This window comes from Anser brachyrhynchus (genome assembly GCF_964034855.1).
Source record: "Anser brachyrhynchus genome assembly, chromosome: W".
In the NCBI taxonomy this organism is placed as follows: domain Eukaryota; kingdom Metazoa; phylum Chordata; class Aves; order Anseriformes; family Anatidae; genus Anser; species Anser brachyrhynchus.
The window spans coordinates 18,567,918-18,589,496 of record NC_137704.1 but is presented as its reverse complement, the minus strand read 5'-3'; the positions used below and the strand labels follow the sequence as shown (position 1 = coordinate 18,589,496).

Genomic DNA, 21,579 nt, shown 5'->3' with positions numbered 1-21,579 from the left:
GGGATGTGAAGGTTGGGGGCAGCTTGGGATGCAGCGACCATGAGATGGTGGAGTTCAAGATGGAACTTGGTGGAAGAAGTAAGGCAAAATGTAGGATTGCTACCCTGGACTTTGGGAGAGACAACTTCGACCTCTTCTGGGACCTACTTGGTGGTATCTCAAGTGCTAGAGTGCTAGTAGGCAAGGGTGCTTGTGAGAGCTGGGCAACGTTTAAACAGCACTTCTTCCAAGCTCAGGATCGGTGCATCCCTAAGAGTAGGAAATTGGGGAAGGGGGGCAGGAGACCTGCGTGGATGAGCAAGGAGCTCATCGACAAGATCAAAAGGAAGAGGAAGGTCTATGAAATGTGGAAAAAAGGCCTGTCCCCTTGGGAGGAGTGTAGGAGTGTTGTCAGGGCCTGCAGGGATGCGACGAGGAAGGCTAAAGCCCACCTAGAGATGAGGCTTGCAAAAGAGATAAAAGGTAATAAGAAGGTTTTTTTTTTTTTTTAAGTATGTAAACAGTAAAAGGAAGACTAGAGATAATGTGGGTCCCCTGCTGGACGAGGGGAGTGTCCTGGTAACGGGGGACGCTGAGAAGGCGGAGATACTGAATGCCTTCTTTGCTTTGGTCTTTGCTTCAGACTCCCCCCTGGGACTCCTGGACCCTGGAGGGAGGAGAAAGGGGCTGGGAAATGGAGAACTCCCTCCTGGTTGACGAGGGGGTAGTTCGGGAGCATCTGAGTGGGATCAACGCACACAAATCCTGGAGTTCTGTGTCCAGTTCTGGATCCCCACTACAAAAAAGACAGGGATCTCCTGGAAGGAGTCCAGCAGAGGGCCACAAAGATGATACGGGGCCTGGAGCATCTTCCCTATGAGGAAAGGCTGAGAGACCTGGGTCTGTTCAGCCTGGAGAAGAGAAGACTGGGAGGGGATCTTATTAATATTTACAAATACCTTAAGTGTGGGAGACAGAGGGATTTGGCCAACCTCTTTTCAGTGGTTTGTGGGGACAGGACAAGGGGCAATGGCCAAAAAATGGATCACAGGAAGTTCCGCACCAACATGCGAAAGAACTTCTTCACGGTGAGGGTGACGGAGCACTGCAACAGGCTGCCCAGGGAGGTTGTGGAGTCTCCTTCTCTGGAGATATTCAAGGCCCGTCTGGACGCCTACCTGGGCAACCTGCTGTAGGGAACCTGCTTTGGCAGGGGGGTTGGACCTGATGATCTCTTGAGGTCCCTTCCAACCCCTACAATTCTGTGATTCTGTGAAAAAATCCCTATGACGCTTTATTGGTCTCAAGAGTTTGTCAGCATACCTGTTCAGAATTGTGACAGGCTTTGAAGCTAGGTCTGTGGGATTTGAAAGAAAAACATTAGTCTGATATTTTGACAAAGCCCTAGATCCTGATAATAAAAAGAAATTCTACTGTCTGTGGAATGAAGTGGACGAAGATGGATATTGATGCCTTGAAGGATATGAAGTTTATTTGAATGGGTATTTTTCAAGTTCTTAAGTTGGTCTGTTCTGAGATCCTGAGGGGTCCTTGAACTCATGCCTTAACAAGGTAGATTTATGCAAACTTGCATATATTTGATTGTAAAAGAGAAGACACGAAGACATCTGTTTGAAGAGGTTAATTATTCTCTCCTCATTACTCTATTAATTGTTCTCATATAGTTAGATTTGTCAAAGCCCTTGAAGCCCAATGGTGTATTTCATCTTTCATATTTCATTAGCTATCATGGCAACTTAAGAAGAGGCTTTGTGCTCATTCAATGGATTTTTTTTTTTCATTATACTCAATGAGGATAGTGATACTATGTATTCATCCTACATTTTATGCCCTATTTCAATTTGATATTTTCCTATACTCGGGCTAGCTTTTTTTATCCTAGATCCAGAAATCTCATAGGGGCAAAACAGTAATGATCAAGTCTAGTTCTGAGGATCGCCATCAAGATGAACTGGATATATGAAGAAATGAGTAATCTGTAACTCTGTCTGCAGTCACCTTGCCCTTTAGGAAAAGAAAACTTTGAAGGCATCCCTTTCTTCTCAGATAAGAACACGAATACAACAGGTTATAGTTATAACAACATACTAAAACATCAGTATTCAGTTGACAAGAGAAATGAAAAAGGTCCATCAAAAAAGCTCTATGTTTAGTAGGAATATGCCAAGTTGCAATGTGATCATCTGTTTATATGTTTTCAACTTACAAGTTGACATTTTGGATGATGAAGATGAACAGTGTTGTGAGCCTGGTCAGTTACAGAAGTTCAAGAGTGAAAATTGGTCCTACCTGAATTGTTTTGGTTGTTTAATCTTGGGTGCCCTCAGCATGAGGGCTCTGAAAGGTGACTTTTGGTTGATTCAGCTATAGCAGTTTAAGGCATCGCAGCTCCTGGCCATCGGCCTTGCCCTGATAGTAGGGGTAGCAGAAGGAAACATTTGCTTGGCTCTTAGCTGACTTGTTCAGCCCGGTAGGTTAATGCAAACTATTTTCACTAGTTCCTTAAGCTGATGCACTGGACAATGAAATGCACTTGGGGAAATGTGAATGCATGTTCCCTTCTGCTACAGGTGATAACCTCAGTTGAAGGAATTGGGCAGGTAACTGGTAACAGTAAAGTCTTAAAGGCTACTGGTAGATCCACCATCAGATCTATACGTGACTTTTTTGGTGTGGCTGATATTTCTGGGTTAAAATGAAAAAGTTTATTGACTTTTTCCTAAGAACACAAGTGTCTTAATTTGTGTTTCAAAATTTATGGAGTTTTTAATTGGGTAATAAGGTAGCAACGTGTGTATGCATGTGTATTTTATTTATTTTTTTAAAAAGGACATTCAAATTTGAAACCTATCAGTAGTCTGATCGGCTTCTACTTCCTGACCGTTCCTGAGAGCTGCCATGAAATTCAGTGAGGTCAAAGCCCTCAGTCACAGAATTTTTGTCACTGCACAAAGGTTTCAAAAAACAACAACAAAACAAACAAAAAGTGGTGTGTTTTTTTTTTTACAATTATTATTCAGTAATGCAGTAATGTAGGGAAATTAATCTATATAAGCTCTCATGAATTCAACAATTGTTGTTCTACGGAAAAAGTAAAAATCTCCATGCTAAAAAGCTGTACCTTCTGTGTGGCAAACTTATTTTGCTTCACATGTCTATCATAAAGTTGACGGTCTTTCCTATGGGTTTTTGTTGAATTATGAGAAATTCCTTATTTGCAATTGGCCATTTTGTGCATGGAGTCTATTATATCTGTCTTTACTGTCTTCTAGCCATTAAATGTATATAATTTTGGAGTTTTAGGAAGGTAAAGACATACAAATAGATATGAAAATTATGAGGGAAAAAAGCCTGTTCACATCACTGGAATTGACCATATTGCTACTTATTACTGTGTTCTAATGTTAATTTTGGAGATGATCCTCCAAAGTTTTCACTGTTCTGAAAAAGAATCTATCTACAAGCAGATGAAATTAGAAACCATATGTTATAATTCTGGTTTACAATTTGAGTTGTATTTTTTTTCCTCGGAGTTTATTTATCTTTTCCTTGATTGCATCCTCCTTATACTTCTGCTTCTAAAAAAGAGAGCTGGCTAATTGTTGTGGTTTAACCTGGCTGGCAGCTAAGCACCACACAGCTGTACGCTCACCCTCCCCCCTCCCTCTCTGGGATGGGGGAGAGAAACGGGAAAATGAAGCCTGTGGGTTGAGATAGAGACAGTTTATTAAGACAGGAAAAAAAAATGATAATAGTACTAACAATAATGTGTACAAAACAAGTGATGCACAATGCAATTGCTCACCACCCGCTGACCGATGCCCAGCCTATCCCCAAGCAGCCAGCCCACCCATCCTGGCTAGCCACCCCTATGTATATTGTGTAGCATGACGTCAGATGGTATGGAATACCCCTTTGGCCAGTTTGGGTCAGCTGTCCTGGGTCTGTCCCCTCCCAGCTCCTGCTGCACCCCTAGGCTGCTCGCTGGCAGGACAGAGCGAGAAGCTGAAAAGTCCTTGGCTTGGTGTAAGCACTGCTCTGCAACAATTAAAACATCAGTGTGTTATCAACCTTCTCTTCTCAACCTAAATCCAAAACATAGCACCCTACCAGCTACTAGGAGGAAAATTAACTCTATCCTAGCTGAAACCAGGACACTAATCGCATCTGGTGATAAGGCACCACAAATCTAGACGCGAAATAAGTTATTTTTCTCGTATTCTATTTGTGGTCTAGACATTTTGACAATTGATCTCCAGAATTTCTAGCCTATGTTTAGTCATTCCTTAACTTAAAATCATATTCCCTGATTACAGAGAAAGTAATTATTTATTTGTTAAACAAATTACACAATGATAGTTGACAAATGAGAATATAAGCCTTAGTGCAAGTAGGACTTCATGTTTTAATGGCATTAATTAATTTTAGTTTAGAATACCATATTGGTAATATAAATAGCTTGTAGTTTAAATGGACAGAACATATTCTTTTTGATATTTCAATGTGCTTCTCATTTCTATGAATTCTACCAAATTACAAGGTGTGTGTAATTGGCTCACTTTTTATTTTTCTGTATTCTACTCTTGATTTTTTTTTAGTACAAACTGAAAGGGTTATTGCAGAGTCAAGATCTTGACACTACGTAAAATTATCACTGAACTTTTTTCATCCATGAAAAGTTTTATTGTTGCAAAGGGAAATTACTCAAGAGTTTAAGTGTATAGAGGCCCCCCACCTGATACGTATGTATTACGGTATAGACTCCAGCTCTTGGTATACTGTTCTGCTTTAAAGAGAAGCCTGGAGTGTTGGAGTTAGTTTAATCATTTTTGTACATTGTTCCTGTGTTCCCTGGCAATAATATGCATGACGTCCAACTGATGCACTGAACCATATAGGGAGAACCTCTTAATTGTTGCAGATAATTGCTTATGTTATATAATAAAGGAGGCTCAATCTGCAGAGGGGAATCTTTTTACAGTAGTATTAATCAAAAAACAGTTAAGAAGGTGCACCTTCAGTGTCTTTGCAGATTTTTGCTTCAGCCTTAAATTGTTTGTTTTCTCATTATATATTGCAGCTGCTTTATTAGATGGTTCTCTTAGGAATTTTACAGGGACTTTGATTTGATTTTGACCATGTGTTTTGAAGGCGTTTTTTTTTAAAATGAATAATTGGCACCTGTGGTAGACTGACAATGAACAATAGTCTATGAATATATTAAAAAGTATTAGCTAGAGAAGTTCTATTCTTGCTTTTAAATTGAATGAGTTTTGCTGAGTGTACGCATACATGCTGAGGGGGATTAATTTGTGGGGATGGAGGGGAACGGATATTTTTGATTGGACACTTAATCTCTTTCTATATACATCATTTATGATTTTTTTTTCCTATTTGCAGATAAGCCTCTGAAGAAGCGAAAACAAGAAAACAAACCACAGGAGGCAGGGGGTACTACCGGAGGAAATAGACCAGCTTCTCAGGAGACAGGTTCTGCAGGAAATGGGGCAAGGCCAGCGTTGATGGTTAGTATTGATCTTCAGCAAGCAGGAAGAGTGGACTCTCAGGCAACAGTAACTCAGGATTTGGATGCCTTCAAAAAAAATGAAGAAATTAAGCAGTATAATGACGGGTTTGTGTGTGTTCCCCAAGAAGACACTGTTGGAGTTCTTAAACCTGAAAACCATTGTCCTGGTTCCAGTTAGGATAGAGTTAGCTTTCCTCCCAGTAGCTGGTAGGGTGCTATGTTTTGGATTAGGATGAGAAGAGCGCTGATAACATGCTGATGTTTTAATTGTTGCAGAGCAGTGTTTACACCAGGCCAAGGACTTTTCGGCTTCTCGCTCTGTCCTGCCAGCGAGCAGGCTAGGGGTGAGGCAGGAGCTGGGAGGGGACAGACCCAGGACAGCTGACCCAAACTGGCCAAAGGGGTATTCCATACCATCTGACGTCATGCTACACAATATATAGGGGTGGCTGGCCGGGGTGGGGGGCCGGCTGCTCGGGGATAGGCTGGGCATCGGTCAGCGGGTGGTGAGCAATTGCATTGTGCATCACTTGTTTTCTTACACATTATTATTATTAATACTATTATCATTATCACTATTATTATTATTATTGTTATTATTATATTCCTGTCTTAATAAACTGTCTTTATCTCAACTCACCGGCTTCACTTTCCCGTTTCTCTCCCCCATCCCTGAGAGGGAGGGGGGAGGGTGAGCGAACGGCTGTGTGGTGTTTAGCTGCCAGCCGGGTTAAACCACAACAGTCCTTTTGGCGCCCAACGTGGGGCACGAAGGGTTGAGATACCGACAAATCTGACCAGAGTGTGTTAAACCAAAATTGGTATAAGTATTGGACCTGCTTAATAGTTGCTAGTCACGATGTTGATTGCCTTAATCTCCAGTCTGCTGTACCTGTATTCCAAATTGAGTTTTATGGTGCGTTACTTTCTGTATGTGCTCCCTGTTGCACTGTTTATCCTTTCCGGGCCCTGGTTTAAGATTGTTATGGTACTGTGCGGTGTAACAATGGCTTATGAAATGATGAAATATCTGGTCACAACTTTAACCTGGTATTTGTACTCAGCACTGACGTCGACTCTATACTTTGGAACCCATATCTCGGAAACTATTAGCAATTACACCTATTGCCTGTTTTCGTTAGGGAGCCAATCTGTGAAGGGGACAGGGGAAGACATGTTTCCCTACCTGTTCACTCTCCCTTTCTCCTTCACCACCACCCTCTTATCCCCCGAGCTAGTTACGGTGGTTCTCCGAGATGTTGAATATCCTTGGGATACTCAGACCAGCCTGCTCTTGTTGTTATGTCTCCTGAATGCGCTTCAGGTTTTGTGGAGGGTTAAACAACTACTTAGGAATCTCATCCGGAGATCTGTCTTGAGGCGGGATAGTTGCGAGTGGCAGGGAGTGTGGGAGGATATGGGCAGGTTTCTAGAGCAGTGGTCACCTCCAGTGTTTTGGACATTCACCCCTGAACAACTGCAAAATCCTAAAAAGCTGGCAGAATGCTTGAAAAAAAGGTGTCATGACTCTGGCAGTTCCAAAGTGACACAAATCACTGTAGCGTGCTGGGGTCTGGCTTGTGCCTATCGAGCTGCAATTGATGCTACTATCAACCTAGTTCCAGCTCCTGCAGCCGCTCCAGCTCCAGCTCCCGCAGCCACTCCAGCCCCTGCAGCAGCTCCAGCTCCTGCAGCTGCTCCCACTCCTGTGTCTGGGTCAGAGAAACGAGCTGTAGCAGTGCAAGTTGACCCTGCAGAGGGTATTCCAACCCCTGTGGCAGACCCTGTGTCTGGGTCAGAGAAACGAGCTGTAGCAGTGCAAGTTGACCCCGCAGAGGGTATTCCAACCCCTGTGGCAGACCCTGTGTCTGGGTCAGAGAAACGAGCTGTAGCAGTGCAAGTTGCCCCTGTAGACAAGGTGAAAAAATGGTATAGAGGCTCAGGTCGTTTAGAACGCAGACAGTCTTCTGCTAAGTCTGGGCATAGTGAAGACGAGGCTGGGCCATCAAAGGTGCAGGAGACTGAAGATGAGGATGGGGATGTCGAAAAATCAACAGTAACTACCCGGACTCTATACCAGCGTGAGCTTCGAGATGTGCGAAAAGATTTTGGTCGCTGTATAGGTGAGCAGCTTGTCACCTGGCTGCTCCGGTGCTGGGACACCGGAGCCAATTTTGTGGAATTAGAGGGCAAGGAAGCCAGGCGGCTGGGATCCCTTGCTAGGGACACAGGCATTGACAAAGCAATTGGAGATGGAGCACGATCTCGCAGCCTCTGGAGGCGTCTCCTGTCAGCTGTGCAGGAAAGGTATCCCTTCAAGGAAGAACTTGTATGTCTACCAGGCAAATGGACCACCATGGAGAAGGGAATTCAGTACCTGAGGGAATTGGCCGTACGGGAAGTAATTTATAAGGACCTAGACGACGCACAAACATCCACAGTTCCAGATGCAGTCCGGTGTACACCACCCATGTGGCGGAAGTTTGTACAGAGTGCACCATCATCATATGCCAGCTCATTGGCAATAATAGCCTGGAAAGCGGAGGAGAATCCCCCAGTGAATGAAGTGGCTAAATTACTCCGGCAGTACGAAGGAAATCTCTCCTCTTCCCTACAGGCCTGTGTCTCGGCTGTGGAGAAACTCTCTGAAGAGTTCCACCAACTTAAAGAGAATTTATCTTCCCCTCCACCTGAACGAACCAGTGTCCACCATCTAAAAGAGAATACTTTAGAGAAACTTTCTGAAAAGATCCACCAACTTGAAGAGAGATTATTTTCCTCCCCACCTGTACAAACCAGTGTCTCAGCTATTAGGGGTAAACGTTCATCTATGCAAGGAAGACAATATGGTGGGCACACACACCGCGCCACCCTGTGGTTTTACCTACGTGACCATGGAGAGGACATGAGAAAATGGGATGGAAAATCTACTGCGACCCTAGAGGCACGGGTACGTGAATTGCAAAGAAAAACAATTGGGAAAAAGGGGTTCTCTGAAAAGTTTGCTTTTCACAGGGCAAATGCCCTGTGGGGGTGGTTACAGCAATGGAAGCAGAACAACTGGCAGCGCAGGGGCAAGCCCATCTGGGCTGCGGCATTGTGGCAAGATATTGCTGCCCGGGTAGAGAACCTGGTTGTAAAGGTACGCCATGTAGATGCTCATGTGCCCACGAATCGGGCTACTGAAGAACATCAAAACAACCAGCAGGTGGATCAGGCTGCTAAGATTGAAGTGGCTCAGGTGGACCTGGACTGGCAACATAAAGGTGAATTATTTATAGCCCGATGGGCCCATGACACCTCAGGCCATCAAGGTAGAGATGCAACCTACAGATGGGCTCGTGATCGAGGGGTGGACCTGACCATGGACACTATAGCACAGGTTATTCATGATTGTGAAACATGTGCTGCAATCAAGCAAGCCAAAAGGTCAAAACCTCTTTGGTATGGAGGACGATGGCTGAAATATAAATATGGAGAGGCCTGGCAGATTGATTACATCACACTCCCTCAAACCCGCAACGGCAAGCGCCACGTACTTACAATGGTGGAAGCAACCACCGGATGGCTGGAAACATATCCTGTGCCCCATGCCACCGCCCGGAACACTATCCTGGGCCTTGAAAAGCAAGTCCTATGGTGACATGGCACCCCAGAGAGAATTGAGTCAGACAACGGGACTCATTTCTGAAACAACCTTATAGACACTTGGGCCAAAGAACATGGTATTGAGTGGGTGTATCACATCCCCTATCATGCACCAGCATCTGGAAAAGTTGAACGATACAATGGACTGTTGAAGACTACACTGAAAGTAATGGGTACTGGGACATTCACAAATTGGGATACACATTTGGCAAAGGCCACCTGGTTAGTCAATACCAGGGGATCTGCCAACCGAGCTGGACCTGCCCAATCAAACCTGTTACGCACTGTAGAAGGGGATAAAGTTCCTGTAGTGCACGTAAGAAACATGCTGGGTAAAACACTCTGGGCTACTCCTGCCTCAGGAAAAGGCAAACCCATTCGTGGAATTGCTTTTGCTCAGGGACCTGGATGCACTTGGTGGGTAATGCAAAAGAATGGGGAGGTCCGGTGTGTACCTCAAGGGGATTTGATACTGGGTGAGAATAGCCCATGAGTTGAATTGTAGTATGTTAATTATTATATAATAATGTATGTCATCACTACCATGATTGCTATATATCATAGATGAAAATGGTGATTAATTAGAATGTATTGGAAAGAGTGTAACCTGAGCATGACATAAATGGTATGGAATAAGGGGTGGATATCTGTCCTGGTTCCAGTTAGGACAGAGTTAATTTTCCTCCTGGTAGCTGGTAGGGTGCTATGTTTTGGATTAGGATGAGAAGAGCGCTGATAACATGCTGATGTTTTAATTGTTGCAGAGCAGTGTTTACACCAGGCCAAGGACTTTTCGGCTTCTCACTCTGTCCTGCCAGCGAGCAGGCTGGGGGTGCAGCAGGAGCTGGGAGGGGACAGACCCAGGACAGCTGACCCAAACTGGCCAAAGGGGTATTCCATACCATCTGACGTCATGCTACACAATATATAGGGGTGGCTGGCCGGGGTGGGGGGCCGGCTGCTCGGGGATAGGCTGGGCATCGGTCAGCGGGTGGTGAGCAATTGCATTGTGCATCACTTGTTTTCTTACACATTATTATTATTAATACTATTATCATTATCACTATTATTATTATTATTGTTATTATTATATTCCTGTCTTAATAAACTGTCTTTATCTCAACTCACCAGCTTCACTTTCCCGTTTCTCTCCCCCATCCCTGAGAGGGAGGGGGGAGGGTGAGCGAACGGCTGTGTGGTGTTTAGCTGCCAGCCGGGTTAAACCACAACAACCATCCTGAGATTTTTAGGAAAAAGGCAGACTTTGAGGGTCAAAAGACAGATATCCAGCAAAATGAAAACAGACAAATGGAATTTGAGCAAAATGAGAACAGAAGGTTGGAAAGTACACACAATGAAAACAAACAGGTAGAAACTAAATATGAAAGCAAACAAACAGAGCTGAAACAAAATGAGAACAGACAGACAGAGTCAAAACAAAATGAGAGCAGGCAAATGGAGATGAAACAAAATGAAGGAAAACAAAATAATGGCAAACAGGAAATAAGGCAGAGGCCTGAAACGCCAAAACAGAAGAGCGAAGGCAGGCCTGAAACACCAAAACATAGACATGATAATAGGAGAGACTCGAGTAAACCATTGTCAGATAAGAAAATTGAAATACCTAGGCAAAAACCAGATGTGAAATCTGATCCTTCAAGGATAAAATCTGAAAGTAGATCAGATCCAGCAAAACAAAGGCCTGATGGGCGTTCGGTTTCTGATGCACTGAGACGTGACCATGATAGCTTTAAACAAAGATCTGAGGACAGGGAGGAGTCAGAGAGATACAGGGGGGATCCATCCAAGATTAGAAGGCCTGAGTATTTGAGATCCTCAAACAAAAATGAATATGATTCTAAGCATGGTATTAAACCTGATGGTTCAAAAACTGAGAAATTTGAAAGGAAACACAGACATGAGTCCGGTGAATCAAGGGAAAAGTTTTCTTCTGGGGATCAGAAATCAAGACCTGACAGCCCTCGTATTAAACAGGAAGGTAGAGGAGATTTTAGTAAATCAAGACCTGAAAAAACGGGTTTTAAATCACCCAACAGCAAGGATGAACGAAGGACAGATGGTAATAAGAGTAAACTTGATAGCAATAAAGCACATGCTGAGAATAAAGCAGAGTTTCCCAGTTACTTGTTGGGGGCAAGATCTGGTGCATTGAAACATTTTGTCATTCCAAAAATCAAGCGTGATAAAGATGGCAATGTCACTCAGGAGTCAAGGAAAACTGAATATGAAGGTGAACAGAAGGATAAAGTAGAGAAGATTGGGCCAGGTGAAGATCTAAATAAAGGAACTAAACCTGTAGTTGTCCTTCAGAAACTTTCTTTGGATGATGTGCAGAAATTTATTAAGGATAGAGAAGATAAATCAAGGGGCTCGTGTTTTAAACCTAACAAGAACAAGTCATCCAAATCTAATAAAGGTAAGACTGTTTTTGTTAATTGCATTATATATTGTACACTCCTGTTCTTTTAGTTTGCTGTTCCTGTGGTTAGAAATTAAACACAAATGTTTGATAGTTTATATGCTTGCTTATGTGGTGATTTCAGGGAATCAAAGTGAAACTCATCTCAGGGCTTGTTACTGGAAATCTTGAAGTGATTTATTTGTTTCGGTGCAAGTACCTAATGTGGGAATACGTAAATGGTTTTAAGCTGTACTTTCAGCTACATGAGTCTAATCTGGTAATTTATCTAGCTAAATATAATGGGTATATGTATGAATTAAACTGGTTTAAGTGTGCCTATATAAGGGACGGTTACTATTTTAACGAAATCAGTGTAACTGAAGAGGTGGAATATGCTACTTAGACAAGCCCTAAGTTTCTTTTATATTTTTAATTAGGACTGAAATGTGGTTTGCCAAGAGATGTTTTGACATCATAGAACAAGAACAGACTTCAAAAATACCATTTGCCTCTCTTACACTATAAATACATCACTTTTACAGAGTGTCTACACTTCAAGCTTGTTATGGTTTTAAACCAGCAGGCAGCTAAACACCACACTGCTATTCACTCACTCCCCCACCCTCCAGTGGGATGGGGGAGAAAAACTGAAAAGAGAAGTGCAAGAACTCATGGGTTGAGATAAAGACAGTTTAATAACAAAGGAAAAACAAGAAAGAAAAGAAGGAAAAAATAACAAACAAACAAAAAAAAAACGAAGCAAGTGATGCACAATGAAGTTGCTCCCCACCAGCTGACCGATGCCCAGCCAGCCCCCAAGCAACGGTACCCCCCCCCCTCCCGGGCCAACTCCCCCCTGTTTTATTGTTCAGCATGATGCCGTATGGTATGGAATATCCCTTTGGCTGGTTTGGGTCAGCTGTCCTGGCTGTGTCCTCTCCCAGCTTCCTGTGCACCCCCAGACTCCTTGCTGGCTGGGCAGTATGAGAAGCTAAAAAGTCCTTGACTTAGCGTAAGCACTGTTCTGCAGCAACTAAAACATCAATGTGTTATCAGCATTATTCTCATCCTAAATCCAAAATATGGCACCATACCAGCTACTTGGTAGAAAATTAACTCTATCCCAGCTGAAACCAGGACAATATCCACCCCTAATTCCATACCATCTATGTCATGCTCAGGTCTTACGCTTTCCAATACATTCTCATTAATTGCACCATCCTTTCCATGCATTGATACACAAACACATATCATCCCCTTAGTCTGTGGGCCAAACCTTTAAAATGTCCATTTAAATGTCCCTTTAAAATGTTCATCAAGTTCATTTTAGTCTATGATTTTGGTCATAATGGTCCTTCTGGACAGGAGAGATGGTGTGTGGTGTTGGAGTATCGCATGTTGAAGCCAGCTCTGGTCACATCACTGCTGCACTTGCCTGGTTCCATCAAGATTAATTCGTCATTAATCTGGGTGACTCTTACGGTAATACCGTTGATAAGGCATATAGCAACCATAGTTGTGATGATATATCGTGCCAATTGACATATAATGCTGTATAATTCAAATCATTGGCTATTCTCACCCAACGTTAAATCACCTTTAGGGTACACATCAAACTTTGCCATCTTTCTGCATTACTCACCAAGCGCACCCAGGTCCTTGAGAAAAAGCAATCCCATGGATGGGTTTACCTTTGCCTGAGGCAGGAATAACCCAGACTCTCTTCCCAAACATGTTTTTATGTGCACTACAGGGCCTTTATCCCCTTCTACAGTACATAACAGGTTTGAGTGGGCAGGGCCAGCTCAGTTGGCAGATCCCCTAGTATTGACTAACCAGGTGGCCTTTCCTAAATGTGTATCCCAGTGTTTGAATGTCCCAGCACCTGTTGGTTTCAGTGTAGTCTTTAACAATCCATTATATCGTTTGATTTTCCCAGAGGCTGGTGCATGATAAGGGATGTGATATACCCACTCAGTGCCATTCTCTGTCCCAGGTGTCTATAAGGTTATTTTGCAAACGAGTCCCATTGTCTGACTCAATTCTTTTTGGGGTGCCATGTCGCCATAGGACTTGCTTTTCAAGGCCCAGGATAGTGTTCCAGGTGGTGGCATGGGGCACAGAATATGTTTCCAGCCATCCGGTGGTTGCTTCCACCATTGTAAGTACGTGGCGCTTGCCGTTGCGGGTTTGAGGGAGTGTGATGTAATCAATCTGCCAGGCCTCTCCATATTTATATTTCAGCCATCGTCCTCCATACCAAAGAGGCTTTGACCGTTTGTCTTGCTTGATTGCAGCACATGTTTCACAATCATGAATAACCTGTGTTATAGTGTCCATGGTCAGGTCCACCCCTCGATCACGAGCCCATCTGTAGGTTGCATCTCTACCTTGATGGCCTGAGGTGTCATGGGCCCATCGGGCTATAAATAATTCACCTTTATGTTGCCAGTCCAGGTCCACCTGAGCCACTTCAATCTTAGCAGCCTGATCCACCTGCTGGTTGTTTTGATGTTCTTCAGTGGCCTGACTCTTGGGCACATGACCATCTACATGGCGTACCTTTACTACCAGATTCTCTGCCTGGGCAGCAATATCTTACCACAATGCAGCAGCCCAGATGGGCTTGCCCCTGCGCTGCCAGTTGTTCTGCTTCCATTGCTGTAACCACCCCCACGGGGCATTTGCTACCATCCATGAATCAGTATAGAGATAGAGAACTGGCCACTTTTCTCGTTCAGCAATATCTAAAGCCAGCTGGATGGCCTTCACTTCTGCAAATTGGCTTGATTCACTTTCTCCTTCAGCAGTTTCGGCAACCTGTTGTGTAGGACTCCATACAGCAGCCTTCCACCTCTGATGCTTTCCCACGATATGACAGGACCCTTCAGTGGACAGGGCATGTTGTGTCTCATTTTCCGGTAGCTTGTTGTACAGTGGGGCCTCTGCAGAACGTGTCACCTCCTTCTCTGGTGATATTCTGAAATCTTTGCCTTCTGGCCAGTCCATAATAACTTCCAAGATTCCTGGGGAACTGGGGTTTCCTATTCAAGCCTGCTGTGTGATCAATCCAACCCACTTGCTCCATGTAGCATCAGTTGCATGATGTGTAGAGGGGAGCCTCCCTTTGAATATCCAGCCCAGAACCAGCAGTCGGGGTGCCAAGAGGAGCTGTGCTTCAGTACCAACCACTTCTGAAGCAGCTTGAACCCTTCATACGCGGCCAAAACCTCGGATCCTCTGTATCCCTGACTCCAAAACCCTAGGGGTTGACCATGAGTCTGCTCTGGTTCTTTCTTCCAGAGGCTCCAGGCGAGGCCATTTTCCCAAGCTGCGATGTAGAGCACATTTTTTACATCTTGTCCTGCTCAAACGGACCCAAGGGCTACTGCATGAAATATCCCCCATTTAATTTGTTCAAAGGCTTGTCCTTGCTCGGGGCCCGATTTGAAATTGTTTTTCTTCCAGGTCACTTGATAGAGCGGGCTTACAATCAGACTGTAATTTGGAATGTGCATTCTCCAAAACCCCACGACACCTGAGAAAGCTTGTGGGTTTTTTTTTGCTAGTTGGTGGAGACATAGCTGTTATTTTGTTGATCACATCCATTGGGATTTGATGATGTCCATCTTGCCATTTTATTCCTAAAAACTGGATCTCTCCTGCAGGTCCTTTAACTTTATTTTGTTTTATGGCAAAACCAGCCTTCAGAAGGATTTGGACTGTTTTCTTCCCTTTCTCAAATACTTCTTCCATTGTATTGCCTTGCATTGGGCGCTAGAAGGACCACTGTGGTTTAACCCGTTAGGCAGCTAAGCACCACACAGATGGTTGCTCACTCACCCAGTCCCAGGGGGATGGGGGAGAAAATTGAAAAGGTAAGTGCCAAGAACTCATGGGTTGAGATAAGGACAGTTTAATAAGAAAGGGGGGGGGAAGAAAGAAGGAGGAAAGGAAAAAAAAAAAGAAAAAAAAGGCAACAAAGAATAATAAGAACAAAAAAGAATAAACAAAACAAGTGATGCACAATGCAATTGCTCACCATCCGCCTACTGATGCTCAGACAGACCCCGAGCAGAGGCAACCCTCCTGTTCAACTCCCCCAGTTTTATTTTTCAGCATGACATCACATGCCATGGAATATGCCTTTGACCAGTTTGGGTCAGCTGTCCTGGTTCTGTCCCCTCCCAGCTCCTTGTGCACCCCCACCCTCTTCACTGGCAGGGTGGTATAAGAAACTGAAAAGTCCTTGGCTCTGTGTGAGCACTGCTCTGCAACAATTAAAACATCTGTGTGTTATCAGAATTATTCTTGTCCTAAATTCAAAACAAGGCAACATACCAGCCCCTATAAAGAAAATTAGCTCTATCCCAGCTGAATCCAGGGACAAGGCTGTGTGATAATAAACTTACAAAAAGGTTCTGTCTTTAGGAGACATTCAGACATTGCTGTCTTTAGGGTCCAGTGTATGTGGAAAGAGGAAAGGAACTGCTAAACAATTGGCTGACTTATTTAAATTAGTAATGTTGAGAGGATAATATGAGATATAGCTTCTTGTTAGGTTTAATATTTGATTGTTTTTCTCTTTTGCTGAGTTAATGCTTTTTTATATGATTGCTTTTCTTCAATAATTTCTTTTTGATTATAATTTTGGCTTTGTTTTCAAACTGAAGTAGATCATCTCACATTGTGAAATAAGTGTTACTCAGTGGTCAGTGTTCCTTTTATAAATTTTGTCATTTAAAGCATTTAAATTTCTTACATAGTTCTTACACAGTGTTTACAGAGCTGTCATGTCTGAAAATAGACAAAACAATTGGTAGGGGAGAGGATTTGAGCTGTATACAGGATTATTTATGAATGCAATTACAGGTATCTCATTACTTATGAATGTGAGATTGAAATGTTTTATTTCAAAGGTGATTTGATGAGAAATGATATAGAAATCCTGTTCTGTATATATAATGGTTTATGTGTATGTGTACAGAGTGATATTGGTATAGTGAATTTATTGGTCGAAATCTATTCTCTACTAACCTGACTGTTGAGTCTTAAAGACTGAATAATTCAAGATGAGTATTACTTTTTTTTTTTTTTTTGGTAAAATGTGAGCCTCCTTGTTAGATATTTACTTTTTATCCTGAAAATATGAGTATTTCCCTACATTTCTCTTACAAATCAAGTTTTGAATGTTCAGCCGGACAGATTTTGGAGAAGGTGTCTTTTGAACTTCATATTTTTCATGTGTATTTTTAGTTTTATGTGCTTTGTCCAAGTTCCTGATAACTTATGATATATTATGCTAAATAATTAGGCGAACTCCAGTGTCTGAAAAGGTTCATAATTCATCAAGCGATATTTTTATAAGCCAGAGTCTACTTGTCAACAACTGACTGATACAGAAAATATTCATGTGATTTCCAGTGTCCTCACTCCAATTAAAAGAAATACTATTCACTGTTTTACTCTGTGCTATTTTTAGTTGTAAACATTTTAATGGACTAGGAAATGTAATTTTCATAAGAATTCTTTATTTAGTTCATCTTATATTTCTTAATAGAGTATAACATCTTTTCTAGTGTTGCCTTTAGCATTACTATTACATTTCTTCTCCCATCTCTCATATTTCATGTAGCTTAGTACATTTTGATTTTTCTTTCCTTCTCTTATCTGCTTGTATTTCTTGCCCTTTGATTTTCCTGTCATCCATCCATCTTTCAATAAAACGTCTTCTTCTGGCCTTATCACATTCAACATCATTGCTGTGATTTAGCTTAAATCCAGTTTAAAATAGGGTTAGTTCAAAACACAATTCCTGCTTCTAGGAATATTTTGTGCTATTATAAAATCATTTTTGATTCTGTGCTGCTTAGCTGTGGGCAGTTATGACCTCTGCTACATCATGGGATTTATTCAGTTGCTGTGTCCAGATTCTTCTCTGACCAACCAACCTGGCTGGGTCTCATTTCTCAAAGCCAGAGCTGAGGACTGGAATATAAACAAGGAGGCTGAACCTCTCCTTTTATTAGCCAGAGTCAGGGAATCTTCCCTTTGTGCCAGTACTGGGGTAGATGAGGAAAAATGATTTTGAAAGATGTGTTCAAGCAGGTTCTAAGGAATGATACAGGATATGCTTCCTCTTCCTCCCGCCAAATCCATTGCCACAGAGACTCCTGTGGGCACAGTCCCTTGGGCAGTGGTGCTGAGGGGTCTGAGTCTCCATCCTCTTGAGGGGGTACACGCGCAGCTGCGCCCATGCATCTTGATCCTCAAGAGTTATCCCTTCATGAATGTACTCAAAATGTGAGGTTAAGGGGCTTGATAGAGGGTTTATATGTATTATAGCTGTATACCCTTCCACAAACTTTGAGGTAGAGTGGGAGAGGAACAATGAAAGCCACAGAAGTAAACAGACTACTGCGTGGATTATTTTTGGTCAGTATTCATCTTGGCTGTGTGTTTTTCAGCTAACGATATGGTATTGAGATAAAAGTCGAACTTCTTTCTTATGAGTCTTATGTGTCTTCGCCATGCCTTAAATTCCTCTTTGAGAAAAGGACTGCCATTGCCTTGTGATTCCCCTTCCATTCTTGAAACTTGTCCAGGGCACAGAATTACTTGGAGGAGTATGAAGCCAGTGGACAAGGGACTTGCATCACCAAGGACTCAGTGCACAATATAAACAACATACAGGAGCATTTTAAGGGAAAGTGCAGTGGAAAGGGTATTGTTAAATTCGCACACTGAGGGATATTTCAAATTTGGAGTTTGTTTTTTTTTTTTTAATGTTTTCGAATCTTGATGGCTGGTTAGTTCACAGGAAATCACACCAAAATGTAAACTGTACATCTGTTTTCTCTAGTTTGGAAAGTAAAAATAAATCATTACTGACAAGGTAACAGTTTATTAGTGTTGGTTTTGATTTAATGGCGTGAACAGCCTTTCTGATTCTGAAAAGCTGACCTATGCTAGTTTGAAGTTTTTGTATGGGTGGCACTGATTGTTGTGTCAAAATATAGTTGCTGTCCATATTGAATGGATCCAATAAAAGTCCATAATGTTATTACTTTTTTTTTCCCCTCCTTCCTCTTCAACCTCTCTTGAAGGCATTCTGGTAATGGATGTATCTATTTGAATCAGGGAGATCTACTTGACTTGCAAATTCAAGGCAAAGTGAGCTTGGATACTTCTAAAGATTAGATTTTAGAAAACATTAGCTAAAGTTAAAGGCTGTTCTACAAACTTGAAACCACACATCAAATTATGAACAAAAAGCAATGCTTTACTTTTGAATCATATCCATGCCTTTCCATTTTTTAAGCCATATGTAAAGAAGGGAAAAATTATGTTCACTAAGTATTTGTAGAACTCTTTCTACTGTATGTGGAAAACATACGGGGGTGGGCGTGGGGGGGTGGAGAGGGAGGGAGTTATTCCTTTGACCACGACAGTTTTTCAGAGAGCCTAGTTTCTGGGGGCATTCTTATTACATTCTTATTAACTTGTAGACTAACTTTTTAGTAAAGTTACTTTCTCCTTTGCTATTTAAAAAGCCATGGAAACTAGAGGCAAATGCAGCTGATTAAAGTGGAAGCAGGAAAGGGAGGTACCAAGTTTTAGAAAATGTATCAAACAAATTGAAAAATTGTAGGTGATCATACATGTTTTTGTAGATGCTTTCATGGGGTTTTATGTTATATATTCTTTTAATAATTTTTGAAAAGGATCTTGTAAACTGAAAAGGCATGGTTTTTACAGCCTAATGTTTGTTGCTGTGTGACACGATTCTTGCAATAAACTGGATTCTCATAAGTATTTCTTTACTACTATGAACAAATAAGTACATTTATAATAAAATATGGAGCTGTAAAAGAATGAATTTAGTAAGATGTTTCTAGTGAAGATTGGATGGCCCTTATTCAACATAACATAAATAGTAAAGTAAAATAAATATAAACTCTTGACTCTCCTGCAGTATATAATATCCTTGAATTCAAAAAAGGATGTGCAGTCCTTTTCCATGTATATCAGAATTATTGATACACACATAGTCATGCATAACTGCATGAGTAAAACTCTTTAGATTTGGTTATTTATAATCTTCAGCACCTAAGGAAACATGTAGCAGTCTTGCTCCAGGGAACATTGTGAAAGATACAAAATCTTTAAAGATGGCTTATAGAGAACTTTACAGTAATTCCATTTTTTCTCTTTTCTACTATTCCCTTCTGGAATAAAGAATTCCTTACGTATTTTCTAATAAATAGAATAAAGGGGAAGCTTATACCATCACCTGAAATATTTGTAACTGGAGAGAGTGCAGTTCAAGCAATTAGTTGAATTTGGCATTGGAGAACGTAAAAAAAAAACAACACAAACACAAACAAACAAACTTGGGACTTCTGAGAAAGAAATGGTTATTTTTCCAAATATTTAAAGTACTTGCATTTTTATTTTTTCATTGATGTCTAATTAAGCTGGTAGCAATTGACTTATTTTTAAAAATTGAGTATTGTTCTACCCTAGGAACAAAATCAATAAGGAAAGCAAGAACAGATATTCCTAGGAGATAGGAGAGTAGTAGCCTGTGGTTTCTGTTTATTGTTTAGGGTTTTTTGTTTTTTTGTTTGTTTTTAATGGTTTTCTTACTTAAAATAAATCACTGTTCATCTTGCATAGACAATCTTTGTGCACAGTGTAAGCAAAATAAAGAATAAATTGTTCTAGCAGTTCCTCAAAGCAATGATCACAACCTTATTCATGAAACATCATGAAACATTCAGACATAGTTTTGAAATTGAGTAGGTGTCTTCAGTCATGGAACTCTTGCCAAGCTGGATATACAATCCATTACTGATTTGTTTCCTTTTCTCATTTCCTCTCCAAGTGATCTAACTAATTATTCTGTTTTTAAATATACTTTTCATAATAGATTTGGAAAGGCTTAAATATATATTTGTAGAAAATACTCTTGTTGGTGTATGTGCATATGGCTTTTAAACATCTATATGAATCTTAATGCAGCTTTTGTTTCTTTACTTATAGCTGGTTTTTGCAGTGTCTTTGGCCAGATTTCCTGTAGGTTTTATGCTCTGTGAGTAGTCATGCTGACTTCAATGAATTTACCCATAGTGCTTAAAATTGAGCATTTGTGTTAGGAGAACCAGGTTCTGAGGCCCTTTGGTGAATGGTCTGTGCCTGTGGAAATTGTCTTAAAATACATATATACAAATTTCCCTCTTGTCTGGGGCTGGATGTAAGCTAACTCTCCTCAGATGCTGCATATGTATACAAAGGGACATGGACAGTTAGCGTGGGGATGCCACTGCTCAAACACATTTGTGCAACCTCCAGATTAGACCTGGCTGACATCCAGTCAGCTGGTAGTACACACAGACAAACTATTCGGTCTGTGCTGGCATACTTCTTCCTATCTTCAGTCAAGTGCCTAGAACGCAAGGAATAACCACACTGTGAAATGTTTTGTAGCATTTTTGAAAACAATATTGAGAATTTAGGTACCTTTGACAGGTGTTGAATATCTAAGGATTGCAACTTAAAGCAAATGACCGTGGTGTGGGGGAAGCAGGGACAACTTTCGTTGTCTATTTTATAGATATTTCCCTACCTCGTTTCAAAAATGTTCAAAGTAATCAATATTTTAAATTCAAACTTCTTTTTTTTTTTAAATGCACTTAAGTGAGATGACTTCCTTGAACATACTTGAGAATTATAGAAAAATAATATTGATTGCTAGTTTCATTGTTCATAGGCAACTTTTTTGGATGTAGAGAGATGTTAAACCAGAAATATATGAAACCTGTTTTTTGTTTTTTTTTTAAATGTATTGCTGGAAACTATTTTCTAATATTAAGATTATTCTAATTCCGGCTAAATGTGTTTAAAAATATGGGGGAAGACTAAGACTGGATTAGGAGATGGGATGTTACTGTAATAATTGAAATAAATTTTAGAAAGTTAA

The 21,579-nt window shown here is 41.4% G+C and overlaps 1 protein-coding gene across 2 annotated transcripts in view; it reads left to right on the top strand.

Moving 5' to 3' along the window:
• The window catches only part of LOC308184709 (nipped-B-like protein), a 107,577-nt gene that overhangs the window by 35,722 nt on the left and 50,276 nt on the right, over positions 1–21,579 (top strand). The window contains exons 6-7 of one of the 2 annotated variants that reach the window (XM_080572040.1): positions 5,401–5,694; positions 10,389–11,612. The exons of the other annotated variant lie outside the window; for it this stretch is intronic. Of the exons in view, the coding sequence (XP_080428166.1) occupies positions 5,401–5,694; positions 10,389–11,612 (1,518 nt within the window). The remainder of the gene's footprint in view (positions 1–5,400; positions 5,695–10,388; positions 11,613–21,579) is intronic. 2 annotated transcript variants of the gene reach the window in all.